General features: G+C 35.5%; 1 protein-coding gene across 1 annotated transcript; it reads left to right on the top strand.

Annotated features, from left to right (window-relative positions):
- Positions 1-928: 928 nt before the first annotated feature.
- On the top strand, positions 929-26,161 carry LOC124374331 (death-inducer obliterator 1-like; the record flags this gene model as incomplete). The annotated part of the gene is given in 14 exon segments (XM_046832564.1): positions 929-999; positions 2,405-2,607; positions 7,423-7,636; positions 12,830-12,845; positions 16,617-16,783; positions 19,601-19,815; positions 19,898-20,341; positions 21,723-21,950; positions 21,952-22,044; positions 22,079-23,512; positions 23,515-23,659; positions 25,322-25,563; positions 25,713-25,975; positions 26,055-26,161. Coding segments are annotated over 14 exon segments (3,842 nt in total), but the record flags the coding sequence as incomplete, so codon positions are not given.
- Between the last annotated feature and the right edge of the window lie 6 nt (positions 26,162-26,167).

The following is a 26,167-nucleotide window of genomic DNA, read 5'->3' as shown; positions in this document are numbered from 1 at the left end:
TCTTGTACACAACACGTGTCTCACACTACTACTCAGTCAAGTACAATGTAATGTTGTCTCATTTACTTTATGAAACACCAGCAGAGAAATTATCTATGATAGATGTAACAGTAAAAATTCCTGATTGTAATAAAACAAAATTTTAATTAACCACCCTATTTTTAACAGTAATTTTAATACTGAAGTCAAGTGACTAAAAAAATAGTTCAAACTATCCAAAATTTTAAATTTAAAAAGTTAGCTATCCATGTTTGACTATGTTAATAAATCAGGTCCAGGTATTAACAATTTGAATCTAAAAATAATCTCATTAAGATTTATAAATTTGTAGAAATATTTTACATATTAATAAAGGCAATGTGACTGACGTATCACCACTTTGTATATTGAATAGGAGAATAACAAATGCAATACAGGAAATTACTTATAAGCAGTTTTTGTTTGAAAAAAAAAATAAATAGGATATAAATTTTGTCAAATCATTTAATACGGTTTAAAAATAAATAACACACATTAAAAACAAATTTTAATTAACTAATTCCTTCTCTGAGTGTGTTTTTAAATTTGTGAAAGATGATTATATTTTTTTGTTCATATGGCATTATTAATTTATTAAAAAATATAGTTTAGGTTAACCATAGTTTTTCTTGCATTTTATTGTTTTTTGTCATAAGGAATACTGTTAAATAATATTTTTTATGTAAATAATCACAGTTTGTTTGTATATGTACACTACTTGTAAAATATGAATAAGGATACTTTCTGACTCAATGCTGTTTATGCAATATGAAATCATTTATAAATATTATTATATGTAAAATTAAACACAAGTAAATATTACACAGGGTATCAATAAATGAAAAGTATATATTTTGAGTCTACTTTAAAATTAGTGGAGTTAAACCATTGTTGTTGTGTTGTTTTTTAGGTTTATGATCTGCTGTGACTTCTGTGAGGATTGGTTTCATGGAAAGTGTGTTGGAATTACCAAAGCAATGGGTAAGGAAATAATTGTTTAAGGGGCATTTTAGAACAGAAAGTGAATTATTTTAAAGGCCACATTAGAAACATATTGAAGTTCAAGAGGACAATCCTCTTAAGTTGATCATAAACATTCAAAATATGTTAATTTTAGACTTTTTAAACATTAATATCTATAATTGGCTTATTCAAACCCCATTTTATTAGTGATAAATTTAAAATTTTCAATTGTAATTTTCGATTACAATTTTAATTTAATAATATTGTGAGTATGTAGTTTTTCATAAACACATTAATTCATTGTTTTATGTAGTATTTTAAAATGTATATTTAAAAAACTGTCAATTGATTGCCCTAAATAAACTATTTCTGTAATAATTATTTATAGTAATTCTCATTCTGCTTTAATAACTAATTAATTATGTTTTTTTTACATTTAAAATCAATGAAGTGTGTGTAAATTAGAAAAATAAATAAGTTGACTTTGTCTATTTAATGTAAAATTGTGAATGACAATAAAATTCTTGATTTTTGAAGTTTTGATGATCCGGAGCAAGAATGATGCATTTTGAATTATAAAACTTAGCAACTGTAACACCCTTTGGAAATATTTTTAGATTGATTGATTCATTAGAAGGGTGATCTATCTAAACTCATAGTTTGGAAACTACAGTACGTTAAAGTAAACAAATCATACCAATCGGTTATCGCAACAAATATAATTACGTCAACTCCATGCATAGTATCTCCGAAATACACACTTAATAAAACTAACACTTATTGTTATAACCCGAGTTTAAGAACGCAGGTTACACTACATCTGCTCACAACAACCAATCACTGGCAACTGATTGATGGCCAATAGCAAATGAATCGTTAACAACAGCATTTTATACTGTAAACAGTGTTTCGAATCCTCCGTGCCATATCTGGGTTATGAGGCTTTGTCTCGAATTTTTTTTTCTTTTTTTTTATGGTTCTAATTTTGTACATCTTAATTATTTTTCTCCAATAATCGCGGCACATATGGATTGATGTAACCTGTATAGATTTCCTTTTACAATGTCAACAGCACTTCTGTTGGAGTCTGGCCGGTACTCGTATAGTCTCAGTTATCAAGGCTGAGGATTACTAGTTTAAACGAGAAAGAGCAGACAAGAGATATACATTCTCGTAACCAAGGGGTTTCTTGATGGCTTTTGTTATATTACCACATAGTTTACCCCCAATTTATTGATATGGACCTCTTTCATACGCTTGATATAAGGGGTACAATCTGCAAAGTCTTTATGAAGTACTCTTACATACTGTATTGCCTTAGAACAAACCGTAAGGGCTACACTACACGGGTTCCCAAGACCTTTAATCGAAGCAATTCCCGCACTAACATCAATAATAAATGGTTCAATGTGTTGGTGTACAGGAGAGCAGATGGAGGAGCAGGAGATAGAGTGGATGTGTCCTAACTGCAAGAAGAAGAAGAAACAGGAGGAGGTAGCCAAGAAGCAAGCAGAAGTCAAGGTCATGTCCCCCAAGAAAGTGTCAGGACCACCACAACCGGAGGTGGTGGATACTCCGGCACCTGTCGTCGAGACCCCTCCTACCAAGAAACCTGAAGCCTCCAAGGTAACGTGAAGATGAATGTTGATGTCCTTTGTGTACTTCCTAAAGTAAAGTAAAGTTGACATTTTACCAGGTGAAGACCTCCTATACCCCTGTTGTCTAATACATTTTGTTTCTGAAATTCTTATAATTGTCTCGTAAAAGAATGTAAGCTAAATAACCTAGATTGATTGCATCCAATGCATTATTTTCAATATACAGGGTGTCCAGCAGCCTTGAAAATCGGGAAGAGCGGGAATTATGCTTGAATTTTACCTGCCTTGAATAAGGCGGGAATTATGCTTGTATTTTGTAGCAAATCGGGAGTTTTGATTTTTTTTTAACGCCGCTGCCGTTACCAATGCAAGGCGCCCACTGCGACCGTCCCGGCCTTTTTGTCGAAATACACGTAATCAAATGGACACCCGCCCACTGCGGGCTGCCCGGCCCGGCCTTTTTGTGAAGTCGAAATACATGCAATCAAATGGACACCCGCTAACTGCAATCGTCCCGGCCTTTTAGTCGAAATACACGCAATCAAATGTGCAACCGCACACTGCGGGCGGCCCGGCCCGGCCTTTTTGTGAAGTCGAAATACACGCAATCAAAGGCCCGCCTACTGCGGCTGGCCCGGCACAGCCCGGGAAGAGTCGGCCCACATGGCACCCGAAGAGCCGACCAAGGCCGGTCGCAGTTGGTGGGTGTCCATTTTGCGACCGGCCTTGGTCGGCTCTTCGGGTGCCATGTGGGCCGACTCTTCCCGGGCTGTGCCGGGTCGGCCGCAGTGGGCGGGTGTCCATTTGATTGCGTGTATGTCGACTTCACAAAAAGGCCAGGCCGGGTTCACTCCGGCCTAGCACCACCCACTGCGGCCGGGCCGGGTTCACTCCAGCCTACCACCGCTCGCTTCGGCCGGCCCGGCCTATCCAGCCTCGGTCGGCTCTTCGGGTGCCGTTTGGGCCGAGTCTTCCCGGGCTGTGCCGGGCCGGCCGCAGTGGGCGGGGTGTCCATTCGATTGCGTGTATTTCGACATCACGTCATATAGGCTGGGCCGGGTTCACTCCGGCCTAGCACCGCCCACTGCGGCCGGCCCAGCCTTTTTGTGAAGTCGAAATACACGCAATCAAATGGACACCCACCAACTGCGACCGGCCTTGGTCGGCTCTTCGCGTGCCATGTGGGCCGAACTCTTCCCGGGCCGGCCCGCAGTGGGCGGGTGTCCCTTTGATTGCGTGTATGTCGACTTCACAAAAAAAGCCGGGCCGGGCCGCCGGCAGTGTGCGGTTGCACATTTGATTGCGTGTATTTCGACTAAAAGGCCGGGAAGAGTCGGCCCACATGGCACCCGAAGAGCCGACCAAGGCCGGTCCGCAGTTGGTGGGTGTCCATTTGATTGCGTGTATTTCGACTTCACAAAAAGGCTGGGCCGGCCGCAGTGGGCGGTGCTAGGCCGGAGTGAACCCGGCCTGGCCTTTTTTGTTGCAGTCGAAATACACGCAATCAAATGGACACCCACCAACTGCGACCGGCCGGTCCAGCCCTGCCCGGACCGGTCGCAGTGGGCGGGTTTTCATTTGATCGTATGCATTTTGACAGATTATAAAAGTCCGGGCTGGGCTGAACCGGGGCCGGTCGCAGTGGGACGCCGTGCTTAACACGAATGAAGATATTGGTGCAAACAGTTCGATTATGTTCACATCAATGTGAAATTGACAGAATACAAAGGATATTTTGAAGTAACTCGCTCTCGTTGCAGTTGCCAAAAAGGGCGTTTGTGTAGTACGTTTGGCGAGAGATGGCATTTATATATGCTTGATGTTAAAGTAATTTGAAGAGTGGCTAAATAACCTACGCGACTATATATTGTATTTATAATATTCGCATGTTGAAGAGGTTGCCAATTCTTTGAAACATAGTGATGAATATTAAATGTTTCAATTTAAGGTAATCGAAAACCGTGATCATGTGATCAATAATGGTGTACAATTGGATGCCTATAGGATTTATTTTAAATATATTTGAAATATATAATTAATACAACACTTTTTTAGTAATCTAGGTGATTATTTACCCTTGCTATACTATTAATGGTTGTTTTCATTTTACTTATTGTCAATAGCCTTATTTGTTTAAATTAATTTGTGCAATGAGTAAAGGTGCAATACATCGTTAGTAATTCAATTTTAAAGTTTTTATAACTTTCACACATGTTTTCTAAAAAGAGTAAAACTTTTTTCTGTGACAAATTTATTTTTTAACACAAAATAAATTGTAAAAAGGGTTCAACATTTAAATAGCCCATGTTTTTGACTTTTTAAGTTTAATCCGTTTTTCAAAATGAATATTAATATATTTTTATTTATTTTAACAGTTATTTTGTTTTTATGAAACTTAATTCACCTAAAACTAACCTAACCCTCAACTGGTTTAGAATAGTATTGGGTTTGATGTTGAAAGTGTAAGTAAAACTTCTTTAACTTAAAAGTAAAACTGTTTCTTTACTATCCTGTGTTTTTGAGGGTTTGTTTTCAGACTTCAAATAAAAAATCGAAATCATTTACCTATTTGGATATTAAAATGTATTTGTAACAAACTGTTACAATATAAACATTAAATTAGGCTTTGGTACTTTATCATAATTTTTTATAGGCCTACAACTTTTTTTACTATTTTATTTAATAGTAACATTACACTGAAATTCATTTTAAACTAAATTAAATGACACATTAAGCATAGTATTGTTTAAATAATTAAATTAACATATTTTATAGGTACGATTACAGTTCAATGTTTTTGAACACAAGGAAGTTCAATTATAAGTTATAGGTTATGAAAAAAAAACCTCATTTACTGTAGATTTTTAAATAACGAGTTATAAAATGTTGTTAATAATGTATAAGGACATTAGTAATTTAAACAGAGGGCCTACTATCTTTGAGCATCGTCTAAAATAAAGGTATGTATTCTTTTAAGCAGTTATTTTAAAATATCACAATGCTGTTATTAGGCCTTAAATATTTGAGAAATCTTTATTGTTACATGGAAAGTAAACACTATTTCGTGACTTGATTTTGGCTTGTAAAATTGTTAGTTACCGATAAAGAGCCAAAAGTAAACCGAGACTATAGCCTTGGATTTTATAATTTTGAGCCTTGAAAACCTTGAAATGTGCTTGAATTTTAGATTTGGTCATTACTGGACACCCTGATATACTTCGTAAATGAAATACTATTTTAGTATTTTCTCTATTCACCAATTGTATACAGTTTGTAAGAAAAACAAACCAATTCATTTGCTATGTCCTTTAGTTTTAAGATAAAGAAGATATTTTTATTAGCAATAATAAAAGTTGTATTATATAATATAGAAGTGCAAAATTATTTCATGCCCACTATAAATAATAAAGGTTTCAGATCCAAACTCTGTGATATCCCAGTTGCTTTATTTCCTACTATTACCCGTTTCCTTTTTTGAAAGTAAGAAAAACATCTGATATGCCATAAGAAACAGTTTAAGGTACCAAACATTTCTGCATAACTTCACCAAACATGACTCCAGCCTAAAACCATCTATGTTGAAAATATATATCTGTGCTATATAACGGGGCTTGTGGAAACAACTGTCCCAAAAAAGCCTAAACAAGAGGAAACTTGGTACAAAAATTAATCTTATAAATATCTTGGCTACTTTCATTTGCCGGCTTGATACGCCATTTCGTTTTAATATGATGGCCATTCAATTTTTTTAAAGAGATTCACAATTTATGTGTGAATAAAGTGAACAAAGAAAAAAAATAAAAGTGTTCTGGAATGCTCAAAACACATCCTAAACTTTTTGTAGGAAACAATTTTTTGTGTGTCTGCTTACGAAATATTGATTACATTTAAATCCCATAACAATTTTTCGAATACTAAGAACTAGTGAAGAGAATGCTGAAACCAGTTCAAACTTTAGTTAAATTAATATTTATTTAGATTGTCAAAAGTCCTTAGTAGTGACAGCACATTATGTGTTGATGAATTTCACAAACATTATGAACCTTAAAAAAAACATATTTTAGAGCAGTTTATAAAAACCTTTACAAGTCAGCCAAAACTTGCCTGCCAGCACAGAGTAAACTGATAGGTAGATCTAGGGTTAACGTAATCAGATCTTACAAGATTAACAATAGTGTATAAAATAAAATAAAATTTTATTTCCAAAGAATATAAAAAAAATTAAAGAACAGTATATGAATTTAAAGACAAGATTTGGTTAATGGTTAAGCAGTAGCGATTTCTTTGAAGGTAACTTTGTCTGGTTAATTTAAAATTTATGAAAATGAGCCTACATGGACAAAAGCAGGCTGTGTGTAAGCTTTAGTTAAACTATCAGTAAATACCAATATAAAATTCTTTACAAAATTAACAATAATCAAATTTTGAGAATAACTAACTTTGTAAATATTGTTTGCAATTATATTTACTAGGAATTTTGATTTACTTCAATGTTTAGAACAGAAATAAAATATAAAGGAAGGCCTGAAAGATGGTTAGACAGAAAATTTAAAAAAATTAGATTCATTGTAGGCACAAAAAAGAGGTTTAAACTTGCTCTTTTAATGTCCTTTTTAAAACCAGTCTCTGTCAATACACTTCCTGTAAAACAAGAAATGTAACAAAAAGTAATCGTAAGTGTACTATGTTATAAATTTATAACTGATTTGTTCAAAATTGTTACTTTTGTAGTGTCGATGAATTAACCTGAATCCATTTCAAACAACTAAATTTGTCCTAATATGAAAGCCTAGGTGTCCTAACTTTAACTCTCTAAGCAGTCTGACACATTTGTGTGGTGCAGGTTATCATTCAACACCAGAAGTTGGTGGTTTTAAGTCAGGATACTCCAAAGAGCTCTAAAGGCCCGGAGATCCGTATCACCAAGGTGTCCACTCGGAAATCCGTGGACACGAGGAAATCCACCGAGGGTTCCAGAGACCCCGAAGGCTCAAAAACAGGAGCTTACAACCCCAACCCCTGCCAGGACGTCGGTGGAGACCAACCCCTCTCCTCCTGCTGAAATTACTCAGTAAGTTTTACCGAAGATTGTGTTTGTGCATTTACAATTTGAAGACTATATTAGAGCGTAATAAGCTAGTATGTTCTTTTAGCTAATGTACTTTTAATATTAAATTTAGGTTCCATCAACTCATTAGAAGTCTGGCCTCCAATGGTAAAGTTGAATTTATTGCTATTATTTGTGATAAGTAAAATAATACATGTCATAATTTACAAAAAATAATAAAATTGATAGAATTTTTTATTACGATCTTACTATTGAAGATGGAGGGTACGGCATGAAATGTTAAGTATAAACATTGTTTATAAGAACAAACAGATGTTTCCTGCCCGATGAAGTCACTGTGAAAACTGAGTATGAAGCTGTAGAGTGGCTATTCTTTATAGAAAACCGCCCTCGATCACCAAATGTTGTCAAAATGTGGTTTCTCAGCAGAATGAACAGCTTAGTCTTTGCATGCTGTAATCTTTATTCTGCAGAATTCAGATTTCAGGACTTGGCTTGTTATATTCCCAGTAGACAACTTCCCCTATTTTATCATTTTCCCTTTTCGTATTCTGTTTCCCAAAAGAAATCATGAGTTTATCTGTTACAATTATATTTTTTAGAAACCATTTTCTTCAATCTTTCATTTGACAGAATCTGAAGATTATATTCTGCAGCAAGTACTGTGCTTTGGTCTTTATCTTTTCTCATTCTTTTTGTAATTTGTTGTCCAACTCATAACAAAAACTACCTAATTGTTATAAGTAGATTCCTTGAAAACAATTTTCTGTATTCTTTTGTTCGGCTGAATCCGAAGAGTTCTGAACTTAGCTTAGTAGCAAACTTCTGTTACTCGCCATATTTTTACACTTTCTCTGGACTTGTCCAACATTACATTGTATTGTATTTTATTCATCTTTATAAAAATGTGTCTTAATTTGAAATTGTTTTGTTCTACTATTAAAATGTGTAAGTTATCGAATCTTTCATTTTATTTTTGTGTGTCTTTCCTTCTTTATTTCCCTTCAAGCTACTGCCTTGCTTTAGGTATTGTACACTTTAGAGTTGTTCTGCCACTTCCATACTTATGAACTTATATAATTGAAACTAAATGTTGATTGGTGATTTTTCTATCCTCAAAATGTTAATTGGGCGAGTAAAACTTTGTCAAAGAGATTTTTCAAGAAATTAATAAATCAAATCAAATAAAAAATTCTCTATCCTTTGGTATCGTTGCACATGAGTACATTAGAATAGTGTCAGAGAACCAAAACTACAACCTGTAACATTTCTCATGCAAATATTTTACTTGTGGTTTGAACAGAACGAGATAAATTCATAGATTGAATTAAGTGGTATATTGATTATAAAATTAGTTTTTTAATGATTAATATTATTTTCTTATTTAATATTTGTGAAATAATTAAAAAAGTAATATCTCAAATGTTTAAAAAACGTGTGTTGGTTAAAAAAAAATTGTATCTGTTTATGAACTAAGATAAATTATATTTGATATTTAGTATTTCTTTGAAGTTAATATGCAGTCAGTTATATACAATCTGTAAAGTTTGGGCATTTTGTAATTTACAAAATACTCATTTTTGAACGAATTCATCATAGTTTGTGTATAATCTGTGTAGTCCTTTTTTGTTGTTTTAAAAATCTTGTCTAAATTCATTTCCTATTTATGTAACCATTTCAAGTTTTAAATTTATATAAACTGTGTGAGACCAAGAAAATATATATAAGCTACATTACCTGTGATTCAAACTCTAAGAATAGCTTTTAATTTCATTTCTTTTTTTAACTGTCTAGTTTTTTAAACATTTAACAACAATTTGCGATATTTTTAGATAATTATTAATATTTTAAAATTAAAAACAGGTGTATTTCAGATTTTCGAATTTGCTTGATGTTATTTTTAGTTTTGAATTATCAACATACAAATAAAATGTATTGTCTGTTGTATAGGTCAGAACATTATTTATAGTCTGATATGCATTAGGCAAAGGTCCTAGTATTAACCCTTGTTCGACACCATATTCTGTCCACTGGGTTTGTTTTAAAACAATTTAAAGATGTCTTTGGTAAACCAAGGTTTTAAAAATTTGTATTTAAATGAAATTTGATTGACACTGTCAGAAATTTTTGAGAGGTTCATGAATCTCCCTGTTGTGTTTTTATCCCTGTCAATCTTGTCACTCGATTCAATTACAGATTCACAATAGATACGACAGTGCTTGTGGATCCTCAAGATATAAAATCATGCTGAGGAACATCTAACAAATTTTCCTGCCTGAAGCTTAACTCAGCGTTGTTTGCATTAAAGAGAACCAAGACAACTAGTACTCTTGAAGCCACAAGAATAGCATATCACGCGTTATTCGAAAACCACCTTCGTTATGAAATAGCAGTCTGGGGTGCTTCTTCAGGTGGCAATCTCCACAGAGTTCTGGTGATGCAGAAAAAGCAATAAGGTTAATGACTGGAATAGGACCTAGAGAGAGCTGCAGAAACATTTTCAAAAACTGGAAAACTTTGACAATAACATCCATTTACATCCTAGAAACCATATTTTACTGCATAACTAAGGATTCTACAAAATAAAGAAATCTACAATGCCATTACACTAGACAAGTAGGGGATTACAGTCCATAGAACAGCATTGTTTGAGAAAAAAAACAATTAATTACTGGAATGAAATTCTTCAACAAGCTACCAGATTATCTGAGAGGCAGCCCAGGTACTATGAAGAGAAACCTACGGTGTTGGCTGCAGGACCACGCATACTACACGCTCTATGAGTTCTTCTTATGGAATGATGAATCTTAAATAGACCTCTCATTTAATAATAGAACTCACTTGTAAAAACTGTTTGACTCTGTAACACGTCTTGATGATATTGTTAATAAAGCATATCGTCTATTTGTTAGTCTATTTATATGATATTAGATGTAAACAAGCTATTTTTTCATTTGGTACTATTTTGTTTTGTTGATTGGTACTATTTCAGCCATTTTAAATTTAATTGGAAACATACCAGCAGTAAAAGAAGAATTTAATCACATAGAATTTTGCTGAAATGCTTTCTTGCTTCTTTGATTACTCTATTAGCCACTTCATTTTAACCACGTGAATTTTTGTTTTTAAGCCATGTTTCTTTCCCACCTCCTGTTCATTTATAGATTTTTAATTGGAATAAATGTCTTTTAAAAACTGGTTCTTATCTCATTCATTTTCTGTGGTCTGTTACTTGGTGCTGTATCTATAACATAATTTATGAAATCCCTTTTAAATGTATTTGAAATTCTGATTAATTATAACAAATGAGTATAATTCATCAAATAATTGTTCAATATAAGTTTTTAAAAAACGACTAAAGTCATACTTTTTTTTCCTTTCCCACTTCTAACCTTATTATACATATTCCACACACTTTTTTTAACATTGTTGAACTATTTATTTTATTTTGTTAATCTATAATTTGATTTTGGCTGTACTCCTTAGTTATATTTTTTTAATTTAATTTATTTTGGAATCCAATTTTTTTTATTTATTCTGTTTAACCCTTTGAACCCCAGACCAAAATATTGATGGTGGAAAAAACGTACCAAAATCATTTGACCTAAGAACTACCGAGAATCCCCGGAGCAGAAACAGCTGTTTTGCATACTGTTTGTAAAAAAATTAATACTTTTGCTATTTTTTTATGCTATTGTCTTGTATTACACACCAAAAATGTCCAGAATGAAATTGTATACACAGAAAAAGATTAGTCTGAAGTATAAAAAAAAATGTTTAACAGCATTAACATAATTTTTTAAAATATATGTATATAGATTTTTAGGCAAAAAAAATTGATTTTAAGATTTTTTAATTAAAAAAATAAGAAATATTTTTTACTATGGGCACCCACATTTTATTTTTCTAAATTTAGTTTTGTGTATGTACAAAAAAAATTATATTGATATCTCTAAAAATAAACTTTTTTTGAATTTTTTATATAAAAGTATGCGACTTGTAAAAACCTCTAGGCGTACAACACAAAAAATCACTGATATATTACCTAAATAAATAAATTAGTAAATAAATAAATAAAAAAATTAGTATTTTAATAAAATACATATAAATATGTATTAATACTCATAAAATAAGTATTTTAACGATTTCAAATAAATATGTAATTAAACGCATATACCATGGCGACGATATTACGTCGCCGGGGATTCTCGCAACTTCATTGGCGACGATACATCGTCGCCGCGGGGAATCTTCGCATATTTTCTCGGCGACGATATTTCGTCGCCTGGGGTTCAAAGGGTTAATAATATTTTTGTAAAGGCCTGTTAAATGTAATAGTTTATGTTATGTACAAAAATCACAGTTTTTTCTTTGGGGCATAATATACCCCAAAGGACTGATTAATTCCTGCCCATGAAACATTTCTTACATTTGAAAATTGTAAAAAAGTTTTCCAAAGAAAATTAAAAAAATTTCTTTATTTATCTTTGGATTTTTTATTTGGATGTATCATTTTTCAAAAAAACAAAATCAAATTCAAACACTTAATCTATTTAAATGCATGGATACACTATGTGAAGTATACGGACAGTTTTATATACCAAATCCTGAAATCAATTAATTCTTACAAGTTAAAAAATTTTAATATATTAGTTAGTTATATTAGGCATACTTATTTAGGTCTGTTTTCAAATATATTCTTGCAAAACCCCAAACTTCTCAAAATTCTTTATCAAATACAATGATAGGTAAATACAATTCTGGAGATAATATCTTGCCACATGATAGATACATTCACACATGGTTCGTTAAGTTATATTTCATATCAGTGTGGAAATAGTAAACATTCCGGTGAGGTAGGGAGGGTACTACAATGTAAGAGTGTGCTGAAATCAAACATTGACTTTCCACTCTGTTATTTTCTTCTTACTCTGTGGATTAAAGCGTTCTATGTTACAATCCCATATGACATGTATATTTCAGAATTTATTAATTCTGCTATTATCTCATTGCCATCATGCTTACTATAAGACCTACATACCATAGATATTAGATAATGCCCAGCCAAATTCAATGGAATAACTGCACCATCATCAAATTCACTGTTGCCTACATAGAAAATGAAGCTTCAACAAACTTTCAAGTCTGTTGTTAATTATTAATGTTGTGCTGTGATTGTCAGCCAGCTTGCTTCAGTGGTTTGTATTTCTCAGATGCATGGCAACTAAAGGCAACATTTGCAACAACATAATTTGATGTAACAAATAATTGTGTTTTATTTATCGTTAAAAAACACAATCCTAAAAGTCTGTCACCTAGAATAATTATTAAACATAAGCGCTGATATAATGGCATGTATATTGACCCACTGTAAAATAAAATAAAAATCTATAATAATATGCATCACTGCTAGATTACAGCCAGTCTGAGTGTCAAGATTATAATGCGTTAGCTATTCATTCCTTTTTTGGGTATCTATAAGGTAAACTGGAGCTAAACTCAACATTCACTTTTAATCAACCCTTCCACCATAGCTACGTTATGCGTGGATGACTAGGTTTCTCCACAGTGCTTCCAACCATAGCTACGTTATGCGTGGATAACTCAGTTTCTCCACAATGCTTCCAACCATAGCTACGTTATGCGTGGATAACTCGGTTTTTTTTTTTTTTGGGGATATTGGGGTGGATTCATAGATCCTCTCACGTCAACCTGAGCTTATTGTGTGCCCCTTTGATGTTAGAGGGGTAAGCCTATCTTTGTGCCCTTAATTAGGCTAAGAAGCTTTTCCCCGATACTAGCATCTGGTTCGTCGCCTGGTTGTTTATCACCGAAAAGAGCCCTTCTCCTTGCTCCCAGTCTCTCACAGTCCAGTATTATGTGTTTTGCAGTCTCTTCAGACTTATTGCAGAGTCTACACTCCGAGTCCTCATTTCGTAAACCTAGAGTGTTTAGGTGTTTCCTGAAGTGGCCGTGTCCAGTGATCAAGGCAATCACTTGTTTAACCCGATCCCTGCCCAGCCCCATCAGCCATCTGGTGAAGCCGGAGCTAGAATCGGCAAGCAGTCTTTTGCCGAGTGCTTGTCCTTGGTGACTCTGCCACCGCAAGCGGTGTGTCTTCCTGGACCATTTGTTTATACTTTGGTAAGCGGCTGACTTGCTTATACCACAACTCGGTTCTGGACCGGTGTATGGCATGCTTGCTCCGTTTTTGGCAAGCCTGTTGGCGCATTCGTTGCCACCTATGCCTGTGTGGCCCGGTACCCAACCAAGACGCACACAGTTTGCGTGATCCAAGCTTGCAGAGAGTGTTAAAGCACTCCCACACAAGCCTGTATCCAATGCTGTTGGAGTCAAGAGCTTTAAGAGCTGCCTGACTGTCTGACATTATTCAGATGTTCATTCCCTGGTACCCTCTGGTGAGGCCTAGGTTGGCACAGGCTAGGATACCATAGATTTCGGCTTGAAATATGGAGCAGTTCCGACCCAAACTGCCGCAAAGGGCAGTTCTAGGGGATTGACTAAACACTCCATATCCAGTTCTACCCTTAATAAGCGAGCCATCCGTTGTACCAGACAAAGCTCTTTCTTATTGTTGGGATGTTATCTTGCGATTTCCACTCATCTCTGGAGTAGAAGTCAACAGAGAATGGCTTATTGAATACGAACTCCGTTTCTCATTATGTCGGAGACCATTTCGAGAATAGCGCTTGGGTTTACAGCTTCAGTGATGGCGCCATGGCTCGTGTTAGACGCGCCATTCCTCCACAAGCCAGCAACCATCAGCCGATAAGCTGACTTACGCGCTTCAGCTTTTATATGGACATCAAGAGGTAGAAGTCCTAAAGCCACCTCGAGGGTCGTTGAGGGACTGCTCCGGTTACAAAGATTGTGCCAAGCCTTTGTAAGCTTTCAAGCTTGGCTTTGGCAGTTACCTGATTCACCTTTGTCCACCAGACTAATGAACCATAAGTGATTTGAGGCCTTACAACTGCTTTGTAAAGCCATAGTGCTATATGAGGTTTTACGCCCCATGAGATTCCTGCAAGTCTCCTGGACGTCATGAGCGCCCACTTTGCTTTGTGCAGGATATTACTAAGATGATCATTCCACGTAAGCTTATGGTCTAGAGTCAGTCCTAAATATTTGACTGTCTTTGACCACTCAAGCTGAGTGGATGCGAGTTTCAGCCTAGAAAGAGACTCTAGGTTCTTTTTCCTAGTGAATGGTACAACTACTGTCTTAGAGGGATTTACTTTCAGTCCCTCTCCCTGACACCAGTTGTGTACATGTTGAAGGTTGGTATTCATGATAACTCGGTTTCTCCAGTGCTTCCAACCATAGCTACGTTATGCAAGGATAACTCAGTTTCTCCACAGTGCTTCCAACCATAGCTACGTTATGCGTGGATAACTCAGTTTCTCCACAGTGCTTCCAACCATAGCTACGTTATGCGTGGATAACTCAGTTTCTCCACAGTGCTTCCAACCATAGCTACGTTATGCAAGGATAACTCAGTTTCTCCACAGTGCTTCCAACCATAGCTACGTTATGCGTGGATAAACTCAGTTTCTCCACAGTGCTTCCAACCATAGCTACGTTATGCAAGGATAACTCAGTTTTCTCCACAGTGCTTCCAACCATAGCTACGTTATGCAAGGATAACTCAGTTTCTCCACAGTGCTTCCAACCATAGCTACGTTATGAGTGGATAACTCAGTTTCTCCACAGTGCTTCCAACCATAGCTACGTTATGCAAGGATAACTCAGTTTCTCCACAGTGCTTCCAACCATAGCTACGTTATGCAAGGATAACTCAGTTTCTCCACAGTGCTTCCAACCATAGCTACGTTATGCGTGGATAACTCAGTTTCTCCACAGTGCTTCCAACCATAGCTACGTTATGCAAGGATAACTCAGTTTCTCCACAGTGCTTCCAACCATAGCTACGTTATGCGTGGATAACTCGGATTCTCCACAGTGCTAAGAGATCGCGTCTATAACATCGTAGTGCACTCAATTGTACACCTGATGAGACAATGAAAATAACTCTTCACTTAGGTTACATTATTTCCTAGTCTAGGTGTCTCTGATGTCGAAATGATGTAACTAGATCATTTTCTTCATCACCGGCAATTTTCAATTCTTCTGATGAACGGACTTGATTTTAGGGGTAAATTCTGTCACACAGAGCGTTAGATTCCAGACGCTAAACTAATAGGAAGGTGAAATAGAGATAAACTCAACATTCACATTGAATCAACCCACAGCTACATTATGTGATAGTAGATTTAAGCCAAAAAACAGTTATACTCTGTAGAAACATTTCAAAGAAATGAAACTTCTTAAGACTTAATTTAAGGCTCGGGTGTAACTGAAAATTATCTGTTACATAAAAAGGAATCCATTGTAGAATGAGAGTAAATGATGGAAATGACTATTATGTTCTTCCTAAATTCCCCTCATTTAGTAAAAAGATATTTTGTTTTCTGACTTTTCTCATATTACCAAATTATTATTCTCACAATATTATTATTTTCAAGGATTGAATGCTTACAATATTTTTAATTACGTCAATCTCTCCGGAAATTACCAATAGTTGCTTAATGTAAATGTAACATTAGTGAGTCACTTAATCATTAATACTTTTTACTGTAAAATTAAAATAAAACAAGAGTTTTCTCAGCTCAAGTTTTCTTTAGCTAAATTACTAATTTTTATTTTGTGAATGTTGTGGTTTCTCCAGACCAGACTGGTTTAGCTTGAAAGATCAGAGACTTGATAGGTTTCACATTTCAGTACTTTCCATGAATTCATAGTACAACCAATACATGTTTAAATCAGAGCAGATACAATTTAACACTTATTGTCTGACTGTTTTAAATACACGATTCCAATTTTATTCATTTACAAAAGCAATTTGTTATCGCTTATCAATAATTGGAGTAAAGCTACAACTATGTTTCCAGCCGAGTGAACCCGAGCGTGGAGTGTATAGTCTGCAAGAAGGAGGCTATGGACAGTGCGGTGTACTGCAGTGACGAGTGTATCGCAAAGCATTCTGCCGACTCACTCACCACTCTGGACAAGAGCTCCATCATCGTCTACGAGAAGAAGACTGGCCGCATGTACGGAGGTAGGTGAGACAGACAATCCGTCACGTGTCAGCTAAATACTGAATTATATCAACCGACTAAAAGTGAAGTCGTAAAAGTGTTTAAGTTTAAAATTGTCCTTATTCTGTTACACTTATATGTTATAGTACACAACACAGCTGGTTCTTAACCAGTTTAACATTATCCTTATTCTGTTATACTTATATGTTATAGTACACAACACAGCTGGTTCTTAACCAGTTTAAGTTTAACATTGTCCTTATTCTGTTATACTTATACGTTATAGTACACAACACAGCTGGTTCTTAACCAGTTTAAGTTTAACATTGTCCTTATTCTGTTATACTTATACGTTATAGTACACAACACAGCTGGTTCTTAACCAGTTTAAGTTTAACATTATCCTTATTCTGTTATACTTATATGTTATAGTACACAACACAGCTGGTTCTTAACCAGTTTAAGTTTAACATTGTCCTTATTCTGTTATACTTATACGTTTATAGTACACAACACAGCTGGTTCTTAACCAGTTTAAGTTTAACATTATCCTTATTCTGTTATACTTATATGTTTATAGTACACAACACAGCTGGTTCTTAACCAGTTTAAGTTTAACATTGTCCTTATTCTGTTATACTTATATGTTATAGTACACAACACAGCTGGTTCTTAACCAGTTTAAGTTTAACGTTGTCCTTATTCTGTTATACTTATACGTTATAGTACACAACACAGCTGGTTCTTAACCAGTTTAAGTTTAACATTGTCCTTATTCTGTTATACTTATACGTTATAGTACACAACACAGCTGGTTCTTAACCAGTTTAAGTTTAACATTGTCCTTATTCTGTTTATACTTATATGTTATAGTACACAACACAGCTGGTTCTTAACCAGTTTAAGTTTAACATTGTCCTTATTCTGTTATACTTATACGTTATAGTACACAACACAGCTGGTTCTTAACCAGTTTAAGTTTAACATTATCCTTATTCTGTTATACTTATATGTTATAGTACACAACACAGCTGGTTCTTAACCAGTTTAAGTTTAACATTGTCCTTATTCTGTTATACTTATATGTTATAGTACACAACACAGCTGGTTCTTAACCAGTTTAAGTTTAACGTTGTCCTTATTCTGTTATACTTATACGTTATAGTACACAACACAGCTGGTTCTTAACCAGTTTAAGTTTAACATTGTCCTTATTCTGTTATACTTATACGTTATAGTACACAACCCAGCTGGTTCTTAACCAGTTTAAGTTTAACATTGTCCTTATTCTGTTATACTTATACGTTATAGTACACAACCCAGCTGGTTCTTAACCAGTTTAAGTTTAACATTGTCCTTATTCTGTTATACTTATACGTTATAGTACACAACACAGCTGGTTCTTAACCAGTTTAAGTTTAACATTGTCCTTATTCTGTTATACTTATATGTTATAGTACACAACACAGCTGGTTCTTAACCAGTTTAAGTTTAACATTGTCCTTATTTCTGTTATACTTATACGTTATAGTACACAACACAGCTGGTTCTTAACCAGTTTAAGTTTAACATTGTCCTTATTCTGTTATACTTATACGTTATAGTACACAACACAGCTGGTTCTTAACCAGTTTAAGTTTAACATTGTCCTTATTCTGTTATACTTATACGTTATAGTACACAACACAGCTGGTTCTTAACCAGTTTTAAGTTTAACATTGTCCTTATTCTGTTATACTTATATGTTATAGTACACAACACAGCTGGTTCTTAACCAGTTTAAGTTTAACATTATCCTTATTCTGTTATACTTATATGTTACTAGCGGACCCGGCGCGCTTCGCTGCGCATTTCAATAAGTTTCCCGCGGCTTCGCACGCAATTTCCCGTTGAAAACAGTACACTATATTCACTTATTCATTTTCTATCACATTCTAAACATTGCTGAGATAATTGATAGTCGTTCCTTCGTGAGCTTCTTGGGCGCATTATGAAGGTATGTACCACATTCCTGATACTTCTGTCAAAAAAAAAACAACTAAGGTTGATTTTATAACATTCTTTATATTTGTAGCCAACGTAAGATAGTAATTATGATATCTGCATTGCTCTTCTGATCAAGCATGAGCATGGTTTATATTAAATAAATATTGCAGTTAAAGGTGAATTTTTACGTCAAATTTGAATTGTATTATCTGGATAGTAAAGTCTATGTTTAACAGTGATTGCAGAAACAGTTTAAACAAAATTTGTCGTTTCTCTTAAGCTTACTCTATGCTTTAAAAACTATAAGTGTAGTAATTAAATTATATTTTTTGTCGCATTATATATGTTTACAAAGAACAGCTGATTAAAAATTTGAAAAGACTCTTTCACTTAATAACATAATGTTTGCTGCAATGCATTTCTTACGGGTATTTCTGTAACCAGTGGGGCGGAATCCTGAATCGGGAAAGGGATAAAAAGTATCCTATAACCTTCTACAGATCAAGACGAACAAATTAAAAAAAAAAATTAGGCGAATCCGTCCAGCCGTTTGTGAGTGATGCTGTTACACACGAACAGTTTCATTTTTATATAATAGATAGTACACAACACAGCTGGTTCTTAACCAGTTTAAGTTTAACATTATCCTTATTCTGTTATACTTATATGTTATAGTACACAACACAGCTGGTTCTTAACCAGTTTAAGAGAGATCAAATATCAGAGAACTAATTGCTTTCAAATAGCTGAGTACTACACCACAGGCGAAAGTAATAATCTCTATTACTTTTCTTTGAGTGCACAGTTGTTATGTACGAACTGTAGAAGTTTTATGTAATGTATGTTGGCAGGCCCTAACCCCCCCACGCCCAGCACCCTCACAAGCTGGTTGATGGCCCATCCTTCGTACGAAGTGATGCAAGGGGGAGTTCTGCCTTCGGCAAAGTTCTACAATCAACACCGCACCAACAACAAGCCGATGGTCCGGACACCCCAGCCGCTGCTCAAGCAGACGGTGCTGCAGACTCGACCCCAGGGCATACAGCTCATCGCCGCCTTGCCTCAGGTATGTAGAAGGCGAAGAAGGTTCCCGAGTGTATGTATATACCTTTATTGATAATCTCACTAAAAACGTTTTGATCTTACAGCCACCACCGATTGAGGGACCATTGAAGAAAAATGTACCGAAGGCAGAACCTCCTTCAACAACCCCTAAAACAAAAGCTCAAACTGTTGCTAAGGGACAGCAACAGATAACGACTCTTTTGAAAATCCAGCCACCCAAACAGGAAGTTGCAGAAGTAAAACCGGCACCAACAAAGATTTCTGCCACTCCCTCTGTCACGCCTCCTCCCAAGAAACAGGTTAAGGAGACGAAGAAGACCCCACAGCAGCCTCCTCCCAAGAAAGTAACTCCGACTGTAGCCAAGAAGGTGGTCAAGGAGGAGGCAAAGCCAGAACAGAAAAAGGAAGAAGGTCGAGGGAAGGACTTTGAGGAGCAGACCGTCAGGACAAGTGTAAAAAAAATGCTGCAAGAAGTTTTGACAACAAGACTGCAAGAAACCACTGATCTCAAACTCTCAGAGGAACAGGTATTTAAGCTTAACATATTGAATTTTTATAGAATTTTCATAATCCTTGAAAATATGGAGATCCGCTCGTACAGATGTTCACAACACAACTCAGTCTTGCATTAAGGAAACAACAAAGAAATCACACTTGGTTCTGTCACTTGTTTTTCTGGAAGAATGGTCAAAATATTATCCAAAAATAAATTATATATAGTTTTTGTGTCAAACAAAAATTTTTTTAAACAATTTTACAAAATGCCTCATGAGTGGTCAAAAAATGTTTGAACATATTTCTCTGATTAAAAGTTAAAATAGGACAGTTAAAAAGTTTTGTAGTTTTTATTATACTTTTCAGTAGTGTATCCATCTTTTTAAAAACCCTTACAGCATGGGCCTAGGTACATTTGGTAAGTTAGGTATTTCTTTATTAAAACATACATACATAATATATTTTGTATTGAAACTATTGTTTAACCCTTCGCACGCTACTAATAAATCTATTAACTTTTCTATAACAAAGTAAAAAGATTTTTTTTCTTTAAGTTAATTTTTATTATAGCTAAATTATATAAGGTAAAAGCAAAAAAAATTATAAAACAGGGCATTTTACTTCAAATTAGAGTATTTATTGATAATATAAATAAAAAAGAACTATTTACAAAACTGTTTATTTCAAATAAATTTAAATTAAATTAAATAGACCTCATCGCACTATAAAACAAGATACATATTTCAAACCAATCACAACACTACCATACAATGAAGAATAATAATGAGATATGTAACAGACGCGCTCTCGTGACAACCAAGAAAGCAATAATACACGGCACGGATATGTTTGGTTATGGCTCTGTAGGAGATGCAGGACTGATGAGCAGATGGTCGGAGTTAGACAAAGGGTGTTCCCGTCCCCCTGCCACTGAGTGAAGGTCGTTTATAAATACTTCCTTGGCAACCACAATAAGCACGGAGCGTGCACCAGACATTTCAAAGGCCTTCTGTGAACTAAAAACTCCAGAAAATATAATTTGTAATATTGGATATGAGTGTATTTGGCGTTATGGTCAAAGCCTACCATTCTTATGTATCCGTCTATGGCGTCGGATGGGTTAACCATGTATTTAAAACTGGGTTTTTCCGTTAAAAAATACAATCAAAATGAGAGTAATCCAAAAAATGTTTTCAATTTATATCTTCCTAAACAATTACACAGTGTATGCATAGAGAAATACAACATCTAGTATTTAATGGATGGAAGCCTGTACAATATTGGTCACTATTTTAGTTGAGTTATAAAGTTATTTCAATAATTTAGACCTATATATTGAATCCTATGCAATGTTAGCAATCGTGCAATGAAATTTAGTATTTTAATCTCTAATATTTTGGTTTATTTTTTCAGGTAAAGAAGCTGGCGACACAAATAGAAGAAGAACTTTTTGCCTTATTTAAGGAGACCAGTGTCAAATACAAAGCCAAGTACCGCAGCCTGATGTTCAACATTAAAGATAAAAATAACCTGACTCTATTCAGGAAGATAGCCGACAAATCTTTAAGTCCAGTTCAATTAGTCCGATTATCACCAGAAGAGCTTGCATCACAAGAACTAGCTCAGTGGAGGGAGAGGGAGGGCCAGACATCAGTTAGAAATGATCAAGAAGACCGAACTGGATCTGATGCAACAAGCGAAAACAGTCGTGATGAAAACACATAAGGGAGAGCAAGTGGTTGAAAAACGAAGACGGTCTTGGAGCCAAGGTCCTAGAAACCTCTGTTGAAATTGAACCTGTGATAAATGTGTCTGCTCCAGTGACACCTTCTGCTGAAGTCTCATCAGTCAAACAGAAAGAAGATTCATTGAAGTCAAAAGACGACAAACAGAGTAAAAAAGATAAAAAGGAAGAAAAGCACAAGGAACGTAGACACAGTCATAAAAGTAGCCATAAAGATCATCAGAGAAGCCGAAGTAGGCACAGAAGCAGGCATAAAAGTGAGAGTGACCGAAGAAGTAGGAGTAAGAGCAGATCGCGTACTGAGAACAGGCTAAGAAGTAGAAGTGGGAGTGCTGAAGAGACTGTAAAAAGTAAAGAAAATAAAACAGAAGAAAGAGGACGCAGTAAGAGCCGACCTCCGGACAGAAGTAGGAGTAGGCTTCGGGATAGAGAAAGAAGTAAAAGTAGACCAAGAGAGAGAAGCAAAAGCAAACCAAGAGAGAGAAGCAAAAGCAGACCAAGAGAAAGGAGCAAGAGTAGACCGAGGGAAAGAAGCAAAAGTAGTGCAAGAGACAGGAGCAAGAGTCGAACAAGAGAACAAGACAGGAGCAGAAGTAAAAATCGTTCTGATGAGAATACTAGTAAGAGTTATACAAGAAGTAGAAGCAAAAGTAAACCAAGAGAAAGAAGTAAAAGCCAGTCAAGAAAAACAAGTCAAGATTCTGAAGCTAGTCAAGTTACTTCTGGAGATGAAAAGCTCACGTTGGAAAAAGTCCATGAAGGTATAGACATACCTGCGATCCAACCAGCAATCTTTGATGCTGAAATTAAAGAAATCATCAATGATGTGGTTGTCGAGGAAGAAATAGGTGCTGCGGCTGAAGAAGATCTTTCTGATAGAGAACCAAGTTCAACAGTAAATATCACGACTCCACCTTTCAATGCTTTCGAGGACGACGAATCTACAAAACCTCCTATATGGAGGGGAACACTTCTGATGCCAGATGTTGCCAAGTTTTCTACATCAATACTAGAAGTTTCAGGGGTTTGCAGTGACCTTGAGTTTGATCTGCCAGACACTATCGACTGTGTTGGCAGAATCAGCCCTGAGACTGCCTGGGATTACATTTCAAAAATGAAAAAATCGGGCACAAAGCAAATTCTAGTCATTCGATTTTCTGCAGATAACGAAGAAGACAAAATGTCTTACTTGAGCTTCTACTCGTATCTGAGCAGCAGAAACCGTTTAGGAGTAGTCGGCAACAATTCCAAAATGATAAAGGATTTCTACATCTTGCCTTTGCCCAGTCATAGTCCTGTCCCTCAGGTACTTCTGCCTCTGGACGGTCCGGGATTCGAGGATTACAGACCTCACCTGTTGCTGGGGATTATTGTGAGGACAAGGAGAAAGCGGTTGTTGACAGACAACGAGCTGCCATTTGTACCGAAGGTCGCCAAGAAGTCCGAGAGAAGCTACACACCCCCCCACTTCCTGACGAGGATAGCCACACGCCCACCCAACAACATCAACACCCCGACACAGAGTCGTTCACACCGCCTCACTCACCCGACACTCCCAGAGTCATCAAGCTGAAGACAAGCAATCGCAGTTCACGTAGTAGTCCCGGTAAGTCTTTCTTAACTGTTCTACGTTTTTTTAGTGACAGACTGTTTCTAGAGCTTCGCTATGTGTATTTTAAAATATTCTATATTTAAAAATATAAAAAATTATAAATTAAATAAGTATTTTTCATTTTATGTGTCTGAGTTGATTGGTCATGTTAAAAACTGTATAAAATGTTAAGGGAATATGTAATAATTTTGAGAAAATAAACTTTATTTAGTAGTTTTGGTAACAGGAATTTAGACAAGATAAGCCGTAATTATATCAAAAGTATTTAAAACATTTCGACAACTGAAAAGTTGAACAGCAGATTGGGAAATAACAATAATCATTTATCAGTGAGATTTTAATAAACTTAATGTTTATATACTAAAATAAATTCATTAACTCTTTAGTATGATTTATGAACTAAAAAACATGGCACCAATAATGGTATAAAATCAATGACTTTATTATTCTCAAATAAAAGTCATTGTCTGCATCAACAATGATGGGATAACTGTTTTAAAGTGCAATGGAGAATACTTTGAAGGTGATAATGATTTTGTAAAAAAAAAATATATGTATATTTAAAACAAAATTCCGGTTTCTTTGGGTACCCCCCTCGTACATAAACATATTTTCATCCCAAAATTCTATTCAATATGAAATACTCGGTCTAGAATATTGTATGTGAATGTTCAAAGCACTACATATCTTGCTGCAAATAGTTGTGACAGATGTATTATCCGACTTGTACTATAGATGGCAGTGCTTGTAAATTTCAATCCATTTATTATATTCTGGATGTTCAAAATTAGTTTTGTTTGACATTAAGAGACGGCATATTTACAGTAGCTGAAGGAACAGAAATTGAGGATGCTTATGATTTCTTAGTTGTTCAGCAGAGAATTTCAAATGAAGTTGCTAGTAACTGCTAGTAAAATTTGTATAAAAACAAAGCCAAAATTTACATTTTAAGACTTTATATCTTATTATCAAACGTCTAGTGCAATCAGGAAGTGGCATTTTTGCACATTTCCAAACATTTGGTAAAACCAGACTTTGGCACTGAAAGGGTTAATTATAGTATTAGTTCAGTTTTGTTTTACACAATTGTCTATGAGGGACATTTTTAAAGTAAGAGCCTCTTTTCATATATAAAAACCCAAAAAATTATTCAAAATACCAATTATTTTCAGGTTTTACATTGGTTTCTTTCTTCATTTTTTCTACATCGTTGACTTTTTATTTAAGAATTTGTAAAATCTTAAAACTAATTGAATTCAAAGAAATTTACCACATGCTCTGACAGCTAAGAATTTACGGCCATTCTCACTTTTTCATCGTCATTGAATTGCTTCCCAAGACGATGGTTCAAAAGGATGGATGGATGAAAAAGGTGGTAATCAAGATCAGGACTATACAGTAGATGATCAAACATTTCCCAAAAGTGTAAATTATTTCCCAAGTCTGAACAGCAATGTGAGGCCCTTAACAGCAGAAGGACATGGTAAAAGTTATGCTGGTGGAATTCATGCCTCAACCCTAACCTAGCTCTGCTGAGTGATATGGGACAAAAGAAGCAGTAAGTCGATTGAAATGTTGCTGCTCCACGACAGGAGTGTGTTTTAGTGTTCACTTGTATCACGTTCAGTTTGCTAATGACTTTGTGTTTGTTTTCAGTGAGTGAGGACTTTGTGGTGGAGGACGGAGATACCCCTTATACCCCGGAGGATGAAGATCCCGATGCACCGTACAGTCCTGGCGGTGAAGCTTCAAATTCAGACCCTAGAGCCTCATCTCCAGGCTGCAGTGCCGAGCTTCAGCGCAAGGTCGACAAACTCAACCAGATGATCAATGACATCGAGGAGCGCAAACAGAAAATCGAAAGCCTCAGCACAATTGTGGGAATGTCTCCTCCTCAGGTGAGACGCCTGTATTGTGTGTATCATCACGTATAAATTACATTACTATATTGTATGGCATAGTTTCAGGTATGAAACTCAATGAAAATGTGTTAAAAGTGTGTTTATAATATTATTGTTATGCTTACTTAGTCTTATTTTAATTACAGGAAATAATGATCGGTACACAAGAAGATGAAGAAGAAATAGAAGAAGCTTATAGTCCATCTGGCTCGATCACACCCCCACCCATGGACAGCTCTTACCTGGACAGAGGCAAAGGTTCCAAAATATCTCTCCCCTCTGATCTTCAGGATATTATATCCAGTATCAAGAAGAAACCGGACGAACCAAAAAGCATGGATTTGAAGTCAGACCCGATTGTTCAAGCCTACAGGTCGACTGATGAACCTTACTCTCCGGAGGAGGACAGGTCTGATCCTGTCGCAGAAGAAAAGATGGCCAGTCCTAATTCTGAGGAAAGTTTTTCAACACAATCTTCGGCAAAAGAGTACATCTGCGTCGGTCAAGGTGAACAGGGATCCGCGACAAAGACCTGTCCAATTATCCCTGACTCAGCTCTCAGATGAAGAAATCATGAAGAAAGCTTCTGAGATGGGTTTTA

Source organism: Homalodisca vitripennis, unplaced genomic scaffold (genome assembly GCF_021130785.1).
Source record: "Homalodisca vitripennis isolate AUS2020 unplaced genomic scaffold, UT_GWSS_2.1 ScUCBcl_7943;HRSCAF=15837, whole genome shotgun sequence".
Taxonomy (NCBI): Eukaryota; Metazoa; Arthropoda; class Insecta; order Hemiptera; family Cicadellidae; genus Homalodisca; species Homalodisca vitripennis.
Note: the sequence above shows the minus strand (reverse complement) of the source record. Positions and strands in the feature narration are given on the sequence as shown.